At 41.4% G+C, this 15,627-nt stretch overlaps 2 protein-coding genes across 2 annotated transcripts; both read left to right on the forward strand.

Annotated features, from left to right (window-relative positions):
• The first annotated feature begins 5,155 nt into the window (after nt 1–5,155).
• paip2b (poly(A) binding protein interacting protein 2B) lies at nt 5,156–8,261 on the forward strand. The gene is made up of 4 exons (XM_062519406.1): nt 5,156–5,295; nt 6,728–6,885; nt 7,286–7,459; nt 7,583–8,261. Exons 1-4 carry the CDS (start codon nt 5,289–5,291, stop codon nt 7,637–7,639), a joined length of 396 nt encoding a protein of 131 aa, XP_062375390.1. The 5' UTR covers nt 5,156–5,288; the 3' UTR covers nt 7,640–8,261.
• Nucleotides 8,262–9,532: 1,271 nt separating this feature from the next.
• dok1a (docking protein 1a) lies at nt 9,533–14,164 on the forward strand. Its single transcript, XM_062519419.1, has 5 exons — nt 9,533–9,741; nt 10,963–11,271; nt 11,548–11,626; nt 11,867–12,039; nt 12,363–14,164. The coding sequence occupies exons 1-5, from the start codon at nt 9,685–9,687 to the stop codon at nt 13,215–13,217; spliced, it is 1,473 nt and encodes a 490-aa protein (XP_062375403.1). The 5' UTR covers nt 9,533–9,684; the 3' UTR covers nt 13,218–14,164.
• Nucleotides 14,165–15,627: the final 1,463 nt, after the last annotated feature.

The raw sequence follows: 15,627 nt of genomic DNA on the forward strand, positions 1-15,627 counted from the left end.
CTCCTCTCATTTGAGATTCAAAACTAAAAAGTAATCAATTTAATTTAGTAAGGTATACAACAAAGACATATGATATCATCAGGGTAACTACCTTCCCACACCACATCAGGATGGTTTATTCAAGTAGAATGAATCAAATCACACCTGGCAAGGCAGATGGTCTCACCTGTTATTCTTTACTCATAATTTACAGGTATTCCCCTGGTACTGCAGAAATGTGCTTCATCAACGAGAGCTCCCCTGAATCAGATCTGGAAACATTGTACCGCTGTGCAGGGGCCCGTTATGTGAGATTATACCTCGTAGGTGAGAGCATGTACCTGCTCCTGGGTGCTCCACTTCACATTTATTTCATCTGGCTGGTTGTGACGCAACATGCAATCGTTTCCAAGTTCTACGCCTTGAATGTGGCCCTGTGCGAGCTAGTCTTCTCTTTAACTGTCGTTGTTGGGAACTCGGCCTACTTGTTTACGCGCTACCATTGCCTTCTCTATATGGTGCTGCCCACCTACGCCTTCATTTTTTCTGCCCGTCCACTCTTCCAATGTCTCATCTGCGTGGAGCGGTATCTGGCAGAGATGGGGGACTCGAGTCTAGTGACTTGACTCGAGTCAGACTTAAGTCGCCAGATTGAGGACTTGTGACTTGCTTGATCAACAGTAAGAAAAGACTTGACTTGACTTGGACTTGCTACTCATGACTTGAGACTTGACTTAGACTTGCATGCAATGACTCGACAAGTCATTGCTGTCTTGGTTAATTGGTGAATAATAATAATAAAAACGATTTTCGATTGGATATTTCCTGTTGCATGTGGACGAACCTGGCAACCTCTCTACTAGCTGCTAGGTGACGCGCCCGCCATCTACAGTAGAGTGGTCGGGGTTTAGAAGGTGGAAGCTGTCACCAGTTCTGCTGCTAGCCTACTGCAGCAGCCAGTGTTCCCAAAATCATAACATTTGGATTTAAAGACTATTCAACTCAACAAAAGAAACGATTCGCCGAGTGCAAGGTGTGCAGCGCAAAAATATCCGACACATCCAGCACCACGTCAAATGTTATCCGCCATTTCCGACTACACAAAGAAAAGTAAGAAATGTCTCTAGCTAACTTCACATTATTTTTAATCTAACGTTAGCTGGCAGCTAACATCCCATCTCCATCAGTAAAACGTGACAAGAGCTTACTGTTTGCACCACATTAAGTTTTATCATGTTGACTTAGTTTCACATTGATTTCACATTGGAGAGAAAAACTTTGAAACAGTCTTTGTCCCGACGCACATAGCCTAATTGTTGACATTCTCGATAATGTCGAGGGGAAGCTGTAAAATACTTGTATTTGTCGTTAGGGAATGTATAGGCCTATTAAAAATGCATTTGAGCATGAAAAAATAAATAAATATATGTTATATACATTTAATTCTTATTCAGAATTATTTTGTAGCTTCTCTCATGTCAGATGTGCGAAAGTGCGCAGCCACATTTCGCCCTCTGATGGTGATGATAAAAAATTGTGGCCCTCTTAGTCATGAAAGTTGCCCATCCCTGGTCTACCACATCAATGTAGCTGTTAGTTTGTTAGCGCTATAGCTGCTTTTATTTTTATTAAATCATATAAAGTATAACAGCCAAACAACATGCACAAACCCTATTAGCCTACTGTAAATGTATGTAAAAGTATATGAGAGATGTATGACATAAATGAGAAATGGGCCACTTTCAAGAGTAAATCGTAGTATATAGCCTATATATTATTATGCAATGAAAACATGAGCTAAACACACATACACTCACTCTCCCTCTCTCTCTCTCACACACACACACACACACACACACACACACACACACACACACACACACACACACACACATTCACAACATACAGTATGAGAGAGTTGAGTGATTGATGACTGAGTAGCCTACTCTGTCTGGTAATTATTGTTTGGTACACCAGGCCCTGTAGTTGTTCCTAGTCATTCTGATCCTGCTGGTCCTAGTGAGCATTTATAATTATTTTTTAGCCTTATATCCCCTTCTTCTATTTGTTAGCCCTTTTGTGCAAAGGAGGGCTACATAAAACTTAGGCTGCCGTCTCTTCAAGTTTTAAGACGGTTGTCTTCCAGCTTATTATATGACTTGACTTGTAACTTGCTTGACCTAAGCTATGACTTGACTTGACTTGACTCGACCTAAGCTATGACTTGACTTGACTTGACTCGACCCTCACAAAAACGACTTGGGACTTGCTTGAGACTTGAAGGTTAAGACTTGAGACTTACTTGAGACTTGCATATGTGTGACTTACTCCCATCTCTGGTATCTGGCAGTGGTGCATCCTCTCATCTACCTGAGGTACAAGACCCTGAGAAACAAGATGGCCTGTACTGCCCTGGTTGGAATGGTGATAGGGGGATTTACTGCAGCAGAGATCGTTTATACACCCCACTTCCTGATACGCGACTTTGCTATTCTGTTTGTCATCTTGCTGTCCATAGATGTATTCTGTAGTCTGTCAGTGCTATGGGCTCTGAAACGCCCCAGCCCAGGAGAAGGTGAGGAACAGAAGGATCGCATGAATGTCATGAAGAGAAGCGCTTTCAAAACCATCATGGTCATTCTGGCTATTACTTTCTGTGACCATATCATTGTCACTGTTATGGGTCTCTCTGGAAGGTTTTCTGAAGACGACTGGATTTGCACAGTTGACATAATTAACACATTTGTGTTTGCTCTGTGTGGATTTGTCCAGCCTCTCTTGTGCTTACAGAAAATGGGGAAACTGCCATGCACAAAAGAAAGACATGATACAGAGTCTCGTGAATTGAGCTAAAAATGAATATTCTATTGTAAAACTGCAGTCATATGATTGAACTATATTTATTTTCAACATCAGTTATATTGTGTTTTCAATATACATTTTACACCAATCAGATAGTAGGCCTACTGTAAAGCTATGTCTTCTGTGTCTTCCAGTGATAAACTTGGCCATTTTTAAAACTGATTTAATCCAATATGTTTATAACCACTATTATTTCTTACGCATCTGTGATTAATTTGCAAAAAACGACACTTGCTTACTGTTACTTGTTTGCCAGTATTTAATAGGCCAACTGTCAAATTACTTTGACCACCAAATGTTCCTCTGTATCAGCAGTGGCTCCAGTATACGTGCAAACCAGCAGGAAGAATGACAAACCTAATTATGAAATAGTCCAAATGTTTCCAGCAGGACTGGAACATCTCATGATATTTCATTAATTGCACTTGTGGTAACCAAACTACACAATAAAGGTTTTTTTTGTTAAATTGAACACCACAGATGAATAGCTGGTGCTGAGGTTAGTGTAGATGAATACCTAGAATAAGAATAACCTTTACAGACCCTAGGCAGATGGGTTAGGCCCTTGAGTTGTGGACTGGCTCGAGGTTTCTTCCCATGTACCTCCAACTCAACTTGCTCATGGGCTCTCTCTGAATGCTCACTGGGTAAAGCGCCATGAGACATGTGTAATGTTTTGGCGCTCTATAAGTGAAATTAAATTGAAATTGAAACTAATATCGAGTAGTTAGAAGTTGAGCTACTGTAGTCGAAGCTGTATGTCTGAAGCGTCTGTCTGTTCATGACCTGTCTTCTCTGTATTCGGCTGCATATATCCAACCCAGATCCACAACTGAAATCATAGTTGCAGTTCTAGGAAAGTGGCAGAAAAGAAAGCATAACGCCGTTCCAGTGCTTTAAGGGAAATGGTATGATTTCCCTTGTTGGGTTTATGCAATAGTTCTACTCAAAATAGTACTTTTATTTACACAGTCAATAAACAAAGAGCAATAACAAGGTAGCCTTTTACTTACTGTCCATCAGGCAGAAATGCCATATTCTGTTTTTGAATAATAACCAAAGATACCTTATAGGTGTTTTCAACATCCAATTTGATGATTTCTTTGATTAATTTAATTTCTGTAAAAATGTAAATGTTGAAAACATTGTGGTTGGCTTGTGCAATTCACAACAAAACATTTGGGCTGAGTTCAAGGCAGACAAAACGTTGCAAAGCGCATCATTCAACACAAACATGGTACACTGAACACTCTGTTGCTCTTCCATACCATCTAAGAAGACCATTTTTGCTTTCGTTTCTAAATGTTTTCCAAGTATGATTATCAATTTTCCTTCCGTCTTTAATAAACAACTTTAGGTGGATATTGCCTTTTTATTTTCACAGGCCACACATTGATGCTGATAGGATATAGCAGCTCTGACACACCCACCAAACGAGAGAAAATACAACATCAATGTAGAATAAGGAGTCACAACTTAAAATGGCATTTTAAGGTAAAATTAAGTCATTTGGAATAATCTGTAGTGCATTTTTGTATGCACAAAGTGCATGCAACAAAGTGCTCCACTTACAAAACATTGACAAAAGATGTTGAACGGAGTGACGTAGTCACCACTGATCGGCACAGGCTGACTAGAACGGAGTGACGTAGTCACCACTCTCCAGCACAGGCCTACCCGTGACACCAAGACATAGGCTAAACAAATATATTCACACTTAAAGTTCTCCATATATTTGGAAAATAAGTGATAAGTATGGATATTTATGCATATGAAGACTACAAATATGCCAGTCACATATTCACATAAGTTCTCCATATATTTGGAAAATAAACAATTGAATCTAGCATATGAAGATATGTAGCATCTTCTTTGGGAAATGTTCAAATATTTTGCATGCAGCTTTGAATGTTTGACACAAATATTTGAAAGTCCAAGCTATTTATGTCCATATATTGCCATATGAAAGATTAACTGAATAAAATCCCTTGTTAATCTACGCAAGTAATGAGGCCTCTGGCCAATAAAGCTAATTCTCACATTTTTCTATGCATGTCCAGACAAGAAAATCCAGGTTGGCAGGGCCAGGTTAAAAAAGAAGGGCCACTAAAGGTCATTTAATATAAATGTAGTGATAGTTAGTATTTTTAGTATTCGTTTTCAGGGGTAATTTTTTAAAGCAAACACTACCAGGCCTACACCACTTTTCGTAGTGGAATGAGTCGAGTGATGAGGCCCAGAGAGTAGGCCTCATGACGTAGTCAGACGGGAGGTCAGAAGCTAGGGGGCGATCGCGCATTTTTCTGCTTAAACTGGCTGCTACATGGCCGTCTCTAAATAACGTTAGCTGAGTGCGTGCGACACAAATAACAAAACGTCAGCTTGTGACACTTCACGGTGTGGAGATCATCTGTGGCAATTACGAAATTTTAACTCATATAAAGAAAATGCCAGGTAGGATGGTAAATTGGTGCGTCATTGCATGTTTATATGCACTAACGTAGCAATTCATAGTTCTAGCTTGTTTCCGCGCAAGTGTATCACACATGGTACCACATCACAGACTTACTAGCTAACATTAGCGTGCTAGCAAGCTATCGTGATTCCTAGCATCAATCGTTTTTGTGAGCTGTGGCTAAAGCATTGGCTTTGTCCATTTATTTTGATCTGGTAGAAGGTCCGCTGTACCGACGACGTTAGCTGACAAATTGATCAAGTTCTTAAAAGTAATCGCCGTCAAAGATCCCATTTGTAGTTTGTAATTCTAATGTTAGTTCGAGCTATGTAGGAACCTACCAAGATCAATTGATAAGAGCTAATGTTGCTCCAGGTCTCTGAACGCGTTATCGCTGGAAACAACAGAGCATGGTAGCTTGCTAACTTGTTTGCCAAAGTTGCTCGAAACGGGCATACTTCTCCTTTGTAATGCCCCTTGTGGTATTCACCAGCTGCTAATTAAGCAGGTCTGTCCTAAGATTACTTGGGTTTTGTTTAAAGCAATATTTTAGTTCGGTTTCTTACAGCTGTTACAACGACGTAAGGTGCTTTCAAATGAATAGCCTCTGTTGCATCAGTTCAGTGTGTTTTATGGTCATGGTTCTTAGAAGGCGCGTTTGTCCAAAGCGACCTATCAACAATATACATTCCATTTTAATAATAATAAAAAAAATAAAGATGATAATGGAATAATACTGTCTCAGTGAAAATATGCTAATAAGTAATTAGTACAAGATACTAGAAAATCGTCTCAATAACCATATACAGGAATGAATGAATAGCCTAATAATTAGTTAGATACAAGGTAACCAGATGTGTCTCTAAACGCTCTCTGAAAATCCCCAAACTACCCTCATCGGAGGTGTGACGTGGCTGAGGGCCAGAATGAGGGATTTAATTCTGGCATGCAACAGGAAGCAAATGAAGAGTAACAAATAGTGGAGTTACTGTGTCCTCTTTGGCTTATTAAAGACCAGACGTGCCACTGCATTTTGAATAATCTGTAATGGTCAAGCAGGTAGGCCAGTTAGCAATGCATTGCAATATAGTAGAAAGAACGATGTGCTGCACAAGAAGTTGTGTGGCATATTGTTTGATACAAGGTCTGATCTTCCGAATATTGCATTAACAGACAACTTTGTGTATGGTAGGAATGTTTGCAGTGGCACCTAGTCTTTGATAGCACTAATGATCGTAATTAATTAAATTGATGTAAACAGAGACACATTGATGGCATTAACATTAAACATGTATGCATAATAGCATTACCTGTTTTTCAGAATCTGCTTTATTGGCCAGATTTGCATAAACAAACAAGGAATTTTACTCCAGTTTTCAAATGATTAGTTGCCTCATCACAAATCTTTAATTGTACAACTCTTCAACACAGAGCCTACTGATATGAACAGTCCCGAAATGGCCAAGACGCCGCTAGGCGGTAGCAGCACAGGGAAGAATGAAGGGGTCGTCAATGGCCACAAGGAAGGAGAGGCCAATCCCTTCGCTGAGTACATGTGGATGGAGAATGAAGAGGAATATAATCGCCAGGTGGGTTTGAAGGCCTTGCAAACACTTCTGCCAATGAAATACTTTCTAATCTTTCTAATGTCTGTTGTCAACACTTAAGAATATATACCCATCAGAAATGTGACTCATGAAAATGTATAAATGTGATTATAGTGACAGAATATCTATCTGTGTGTTATGTCCTGAAGTAAAAAATATTCCTAATGCCACCCACCACCAATAATGGAGAGAACTCAGAACTGCCCACCCTGAAACTAATAACTGGTCTGTCTTCGTAGCAATTAAGGATCTTTGGTAGAATGTTGACCTATGTTAATATTCCTGTTGACATGTTAATTGGTATATGCTGAATAAATGTTCTGTAGTAGCAGCAGCAGCAGCAGCAGCATGGTGACGTGTCTTTGTGTCCACTGTGCCCCAGGTGGAGGAGGAGCTGCTGGAGCAGGAGTTCATTGAGCGCTGTTTCCAGGAGATGCTGGAGGAGGAGGATCAGGATTGGTTCATCCCAGCACGGGACCTCCCGTCAGGGATTGGCCAGCTGCAGCAGCAACTGAATGGCTTGTCGGTCAATGACCGGAATGCAGAAGACATCGCAGTAAGTGAAAGATTGTGAAATTTGTTCCTTGACAGAAATAATTACATACTTGGTTCTTCATTACTGACAACTCTGTTCTTCCCCTGTCACCCCCTCCCCCCAAATCTCTCTCTTGTTAAACAGCGGAAGAGCAGTTTGAACCCCGAGGCGAAGGAGTTTGTCCCAGGCATGAAATACTAGGGGCTCATCCCTTGACCCCATAGAGACTCAGAGGATTCTGGCGGCCACACTTTCATACATTTCATACATCCACCCACCAAGTGGGGTGGGTTTTGATCGTTATACCGCTGGTATTTTTTCCGTCTTTATTTTTCTTAAGGGGAACAGGCGCCATGGACACTCTCCTGGAAGTTTTTTATTTTATTTTATTTTTCCTTGTCAGAAATCAGTATAACTTTCCCAATGGATTTGTGCAAGAGGTGACTAGCTATCCAGACAGTTATGTGTGGCGTTTTCTTGATCACTGAGAAGCAATTATGTGGTATCCACCATTATGATCGTGTTATAGAAAGTTATTCCAGCTCAGTGTTTATATTTCCTGTTTTCCTCCTATTTAAGAGAGTCATACTTGAGATGAGATTATATTCAGGTGAATGGGAGGTGAAAAGGTTTAATAACTCACATAAAGCAGCTAGACCAGAGGACCTGACTGCAGTGGCCGGCAGCTTCAAAGGGTTTTTTTTTTTTTTGTCCTTCTCTTTTTTGAGTCCTGTGTGTAGTGTAAAACAGTGTGTGCAACTAGCAAAAGCAAAATATGTATGAAAAGGTATATGTAAATAAAGAAAAGAGCAGGTTCCCTCTTCATGAGTGTTTCGGGCTCTTTGTACCAACATTTCTGGGGCTCTGCCATGGGTGGGTAAGCTCAACTTACTACTGAGTGACTCATTGTTTTAAGAAACAAGCTCTAAAGCTTAGTTTACAAACATTTTGGTTCATATGACACGTACTCAGCAGAAAACGAAAGACTGATCTGAGCCTTTTAAAAATCAGCTACCATTATCAGTGTCACTATTTGATATTTGAGTTATTTTGTACGTCAATCATGATCTGTATCAACCAAGCCGAGGAAGGGAGGGAGGCAGCACTGTGACTAATATCTTGGTATAAGGTGTGTTTTTATTAAGGGAAAGGCGCAATTTGCATTGTATGACACATAGGTGTGTTTAGAGAATGTATTCTGTTGCTGGTTTGATGATGCTGAGGCCATGGGACCGCAACCAGGGAAACGACAAAACACAACCATGTAAGCAACACAAGTGCTGATGAATAAGGACTGCTTGGTGTCCATGAGCTGTCCACACCAACAATAGACTACATGTATGATCAATAAGGGAGGACCAGACACCCCCAATACATGTATCAACACAAGGCAAATAGACTACACAAGAATCAATGTAAAAGCATTGTTTTTATCTAAAGGGGCTTCGGGATAGCATCTAAATCAAAAAGCATTTTTATTATCTTATCTACTCATTTCTACATCTTTAATGATACATTGATTGATTGAAACTTTATTGTTCAACTTTATCAAGTGTTCAAAAGGATATTAAAAAAACACAATAAAGCCCAAAGGCTTGTCTCCATTGTGGCCCTTAGGATGGAAGGGGACTAACAGCACATGGACTAAAACATTGAAGGGAAAGGGGTCAAACAAAATACAAAACAACAACAACAAATAAGGGCTACAATCAGAAAAGCAGACACATATGCGCTACCATATAAAAAAAAATAGGCAGGCAGACACACAGCCATAGCCTACAGTACGCCTACACTATTCCTATAGGCCTAGCCTACATCCCACATTAGTGTCAAGTTCCTGTTGTTCTTGCTGGTTTGGAGCATGGTTTCGGAGCTCACTCGTGATCATTCAGTCACACCAAAGACAATTCACAAATGCACCCACGCAAACAACACACGACCTATAGCACTTTGGCAATATCACTAAAGTGTTGAGTAATTTTGCTTGACGTAATCTACTTCTGGGACAACTTCCTCTTAAATGGTGACATCATGGCGAAGAGGTGTGTCCGTTGGGCTGGGCGCACACTAAACCTCTCAGGTGTTGCACAAAATCAGTTTCTGTTCGATGTGAGATCCCTACATTTCATAACAACACGTCCGAAAGATAGATAGACTTCTCGTTACGGAGTTATGGACATCATTGGTCAGCGACATCATTGAAGTTAATAAGGCTCTGTGATCCAGGTAAACATAGAATAAAGTTAATGGACACGCACGTAAAACGAGGAGAAGTCTACTTACAGCACCAGAAACATGACGAGGTAAATATATCTACCGTTGTTGTATTAAACGTGTCATTAGCCAACTTTTTAAAAATCATTATTATTCTGTAACAGGCTATGCATATGCTATTTGACTCCGACTGCTGAAGATTATTATGATTCTAGAGCGCAATTAAGCTGTTGTGTTGTAACATTTAGATGTTGTCAGTTAATCTTTCTAACATTGATAGTAAATGATTTACCACCGTTAAATAAGTTATTGTTTTTTAGTTAAATATTATTTGTTATCAGGAACCTATAAGTAAAACGTTTATTTGAAAATCGCTCAGCCTTTCTATTTGCCTTGGCATGTCAAATGTTCCTGCTGTAAAAGATATCTGCATGGTAAAAAGTAGAGCCCTGCATGTTTGGGCAGGAGCTCACTCATGGTTGCACTGCTGCAGACATTCCAAGGCTCCCAACCCCTCCCTACTTCTCTCACAAACACATTTGCAAGGCCAGGCAGATTGTTTGAATAATGTTTATTCTGCAAGATAATACAGTAGGCCAATAGGTTATTTTAGACTATGGAGGTGCTAGGCCCAGGTTATTTTAGAAGTAGACAATGCCTCCAAAAGCAGCAGTGAATGAGCACAAGTAAACTACACTGTCCCACCTTTTGCAAGTAGCCTACAGAGCACTTTTGACCATCTGTCTGAGAATATGATGTTTTTTAAGCAAGGACTGCACTCATTATACAGTAGCCTAGCCAACTTTAAAACATTTTCAATTGTCCTAAAATGTGAAATTGCTGTAGCGATCTGGTCTGCTGTAGCTGTAAGCAAAGTCAAAATTACTGATGAGTGCTGTCCTTGATTCAAAAACATAACATTCATTAAGACTAAGAGTAGGAAGGATTCCACGAAGCCCTCAAAGAGACATGATGGGAATTTTGTGATTGAGGTGGGAATTTATTTTCTTGAACTTTTAGGCCTAGAGTTTCCTCATAATAGTTTTGCATTGTTTCTTGTTCCCTCACAATATGTTTCACAAAGTCAGCAGTAGGCTATTGTGTGGGAATTCAAAAGGAGTTCTGAAAATATAGTTACACCTATTCCCATCTAAAAAATAATTCCAATCCTACAAAGGTCCCTTCGGGGCCTCCGGATTCAGCATCCAGTCCAGTTTAAATTCAGGTGTTGAGCGCGTTATTCTTGTTTTTTTTCCCTGTTTCTAACCATTTCTTTGTGTCTTCCCATCTTTCTTTATGTGTACCTGTAGAAGTGGAGGAGGATGTGGCTGGTGCTGTACCCCTCCAGCCGGCGGGGAGTGGCCCGACTGGAGATGTCGGACGCGGACGGCGGTGGCGATAAGCTGTCAGCGGTGGTGCGATCCAGGCACCCAGAGCGACGCGTGGTGCGGCTGGCCGAATGTGTGAGTGTGGTGCAGCTGCCCCCCCACGCCGAGGCTTGCCCCGGAGACAACATGGCCGCTTTCTGTGTGGAGACAGGGGAACGCCGGCTGGTGTTTGCCGCTGAGAGGGACAGCTGTGCCGACTGGGTGGAGAGGATGTGCCAGATTGCCTTCCCGGTGAGTCCAAGCAGATGTGTGTGTGTGAAGGATGAAACTGTGAATCACTGCTTATTTCTCAAACAGATGCCTCACCTACCGAAAGTAAGGCTTCTTGTTGATACATGTATTTGAGTGCTTGATACTCCCTTATCTATCACAGAGGTAAAATATCTTTCTGTTATAGTATTATCCTACCACCTGTAATCTCTCTCATGATCTCTCTCTCTCTCTCTCTCTCTCTCTCTCTCTCTCTCTCTCTCTATGCCTCCCTCTTTCTGTTTCTGTCTCTCTCAGATGGACACTGGAAATGGAGATGTCCAGAATCAGAAGCTTCAGATGGAAGAAAATCAAATCTACGTTTCCACAGATGAGAGTGAGTGTCTGTCCCGATGTTTTAACTTCAGCAGCATTCTATATTTGACTCTGATTCCATTTTAGAAGCACTCTGAGTAACGAAAGCAAACTGAGAGTGCTGAGGCAGTGGTAGTGTTAGTGGCCTAAGAACTGGGGTAGCCTCCAGTAGCCAATTGTTGGTACAATTCCCAGATTAATAACAATATTATCACACAGCAACAACAGCGTAACTAACAGTATGCTTGTGTTGTTCCCTCAGTATCTGAGTTCAGAGTGAACGTCCAGACAACTGAGGCATCTGCTCGTTGTGGCCTAAAGGGGGCGTACTGGCTCCAGGCTGGTGCAGAGTGTCTGGTGCTCAAGGATCTGGAGAGCCACAGGACAGTGCTGGAGTGGCCCTACAACCTGTTGCGTCGTTACGGTAGAGACAAGGTCAGCATCATGGGATGAGGTCATTAGCTTTGGGTGGCACGTTATTGGATTAAAAGGGAAAGCCATTCAGGGTGTCTTTGTCGAGGATAGAGTCTTACCTTTTAAGCAATGAGATGCAGCCTTTGGGTGATAACATTGTTATCCCAAAGAATGATAATGGTATTAATATAATTTTGGAGTTATATGTGCAGGATTTGCATCCCTGTGCTTTACTTCTTTGAAAAATGTGTTGTTAAACAGTGGAGTCATTTATTATTCAATGGAGTCATTTATTTTTCAATACACAATATTTGACCCATATTTCTGTTGGTCCCTGTGTTCAGATGGTCTTTTTGATAGAAGCTGGCCGGCGCTGTGAGTCGGGTCCAGGAGCGTTCACCTTTGAGACCCGGCAGGGAGACGACATCTTCAGCCGCATTGAGACAGCAGTGCAGGAGCAGAGGTCCAGTGCTCTGGCAGGAGTCAAGCGTAGGCCCAACTCACCCCTGCCCAGCATACCCAACAGTGCCGCCGCCGCCCTGGCTGGGGTGTCAAGCGACTCCAGCTCCAGGGTTGTGTCCAATTCAATTAACAGTGTTGGGGCGGGCGAGCCAATTTATACGGATCCAGCCACCGTGATCAGCTTCTCCAAGCCCATGTTGTCAAATGCCTTAGAACCCCCCGACTCACCTGAGATAGTGTATGCTGAGCCAATGGATGCCATCATAACTCCTTACCCCATGAGACCAGACCAACCCTCCGCCCCTCCTCCCACCATTGTCCTCAGCGAGACCTCCGAGCCGGTGTACTCCAGCCCTGTGAACTGTGTGTGCCCGCCCCTGGACCCTGATCGCTGTGATGATGATGCTGAGCCAGTGTACTCTGAGGTTTCCGATAAGATGCCTGACGTTGCATTTCCACTCCAAAGCCAGCCGGAGGCAGTGTACAGCGAGCCACACAAGGCTGCAAACCCAGAAACAGATGTGTCACAAAGTGGTGTCAGAGGCGGGCTGACAGAGAACAAGCCAATGGATGACCCTTCAGCCTTGTACAGCAAAGTCAACAAACCCCCAAAGCTTCCTAAGACCCTTAGTGTCCAGGTTAACAAACCACCAAAACTTTCCCAAACCAGACATAGACTACCCCACCATGGACAACCTACCCCAGATATAGTCTATGAGGACCTGGGGCTTATTTGAAATCACATTCCAGCCTAAACTTATACTGGTGATGATGACCCATGCCTTTCAACATTTCATCTGGCCTATAGGTTTCTGGACTGTTTCAAACATGTGTGGGCCATTTGCTATGCAGAAAATGTTATTTTCATTGTTGACATGACACCGGTGCACATGAGACACATGGGCTCATACTATTGACAAACAGTGTAACAGATAGCACAATACGCCAAATTATTCCATTATATTTTTTAATAACAAATGTACCTGCTAATATAATGTAATGTTTATTTGCCACTAAGACAGTATTCATAAAGCACATTAGAGTAGAATAGATATGATATGTCACTTTTATCAAGATATACATTACACATTAAGTGAAATACTACGAAACTTTTTTTTTAATAATCTAATTATTGCGATTTACAGCTCATGGATTTCAAAAATCCAGAATCTCTGAATAAAGAATTTGTAATACAGAAATGCCTACCTGAGATGAGCTCCAAGTCAAAACGCTGGCCTTCCCTTATCAGTTTGGGCAGGGCAATGGGCTTTTCCATTATATATATATATACATACATTTTTTTAGATGCATCTGTATATAAAATATGATATAAAAGTATATAACAATCAATATGCTGTATTACTAAAATGTTCTTGTTGAGGTCTGCTGTCAGCACAAAGCACTTTCAAGAGTGGAGACTGACATTGTATTTTTTTTTCTCTTCCAGTCTGGCTGAATGTGGCTCACATATCCAGAGTTGTTGATAGGTTTAGTGTTCCACAGTACACAGGTTTCTTGTTTACTTTGTTAGTTTGCTTGCCTGAAGCTCAAAATGTGAAACAGATTGAAACCAGACATGTATTTATAATACTTGTACTGTTGATTGTCAAGCTCCATCACTTTTTTCAGTCCAGAAATAAACATGTGCAGTAGACCTCAGACCTTGTAATGTCTACACAAACTATCCCAAGTATTGTTGCTTGCAGCAACATTTTCTTAAATTTGTATTAAAAGAGAAATAAACACCATGTGCTACACATGCTATTAACCAGGCAGCTATGCTCTTACCTTGGTGCACTAAATGATGCATCCCACTATATTGTTAACTGGAGGTGCATGGCCAATCATTTGTTTCTGATTAGATTCCTGCCACTGCTGTAACACTCCACAGCCAGCAGGAGGCAGTGTACAGTCAACCACACAAGACTACACAGATCTGCCAGAGGGTGGTGTGATGTCAGAGGTGAGGTGACGTCGGACCAATGGATGACCTTTCAGCCTTGTACAGCAAAGTAAACGCTAACAGAATGTGTTCTGTGTGCATATAAACTGGTACATGGTAACAGGAAGAATTAGTCCCAAGTGGCAGAATTTGCATCTTGTAACATTTATTGTTGATGCAGCACAGGTGTCTGTTGGTGACACGATGCTGTGGCAAGTCAGCATCAGTTCCTTGCTCATTGCTTTGTATTTTCACTCCTCAAGTGCAGGTGTGTCCCTGCCACATGGAAAGCAGAAAAGGGAATGTATTTAGGGTGTTCATGCGCAGGGTGAGCTCTCAGTAAGTCTGCAATACCAAGACACTGCTGCTCAGGAGCACAGAAACCAGCATTTAAGAGGGATGACAACAGGCAAAAGGGGAGAAGATGGGATAAGCCAAGCTGAACGCCATGCAGCATGACAAGGAATGTGGACATATTAGTTGGGGAGGCAAAGTCTCAAAAGCTCAATAAAATGGGATGAACCTGACATGGTTTGTTATACTTTTTATTTGCGTTTTATTCTGTTAACTTTAACCCTAAGAACCAATAATTGGAGGGTCTGCTCTGCCGGAAATGTCAAATATCAAAAATTGTGGCCATTTTAGTGTATGCATTCCATTGAACCCCATTCATTTTGGCATCACTTTAACATTAAAGTAGACTTTATAGCTCAAGCATTTTAGCCTTTATATGACCATTACTTATATCCTGAGAAATACCAGACAGGCTTCATGACCTCATATCTCACTTTACAGCTCCTCAATCATTTTTCTAAACTGATACTATAAATGATGTCATGAAAGTGTGACTTTCAGTTGCACTTGTGAGATGTAATGGTATTCTCTGAATAAGAAAGTAGTCTGACAGTGTCCACGTGGAGAGCGATAGAGGAAAATATCCATTGCTTAGCACCATGTGTATGTCTCTCAACTGACACTGAAGATGCACAGCAGCCTCCAATAGGTTGGGTCTGTCCATTTGTTTTACTGTCTGTGAGAACAGCCACGATGAATCCTGTGTTGTTGTAGTTCTTGCAGGTGCTGCAGCAACCCCTGGTGGTGAAGCTTTAAAATACATTGTCTGTGTCTATTTTGCACACTAACTGCTTCATGTTCAGCCTTCTTGATGGTTTATGTTCACCCTGCTGCCATGCAGCCTATTAAAG

The sequence above is a fragment of the Sardina pilchardus genome, chromosome 2, assembly GCF_963854185.1.
Source record: "Sardina pilchardus chromosome 2, fSarPil1.1, whole genome shotgun sequence".
In the NCBI taxonomy this organism is placed as follows: domain Eukaryota; kingdom Metazoa; phylum Chordata; class Actinopteri; order Clupeiformes; family Clupeidae; genus Sardina; species Sardina pilchardus.

Bases quoted from the DNA above. Each gene is read 5' to 3' on its own strand.
- paip2b (XM_062519406.1), top strand. The intron at 6,886-7,285 runs GTGGGTTTGAAG...ACTGTGCCCCAG, and splicing joins AAGAGGAATATAATCGCCAG to GTGGAGGAGGAGCTGCTGGA. The intron at 7,460-7,582 runs GTAAGTGAAAGA...CTTGTTAAACAG, and splicing joins GGAATGCAGAAGACATCGCA to CGGAAGAGCAGTTTGAACCC.
- dok1a (XM_062519419.1), top strand. From the start codon at position 9,685: ATGGACACGCACGTAAAACGAGGAGAAGTCTACTTACAGCACCAGAAA. The intron at 9,742-10,962 runs GTAAATATATCT...GTGTACCTGTAG, and splicing joins AGCACCAGAAACATGACGAG to AAGTGGAGGAGGATGTGGCT. The intron at 11,627-11,866 runs GTGAGTGTCTGT...TTGTTCCCTCAG, and splicing joins CTACGTTTCCACAGATGAGA to TATCTGAGTTCAGAGTGAAC.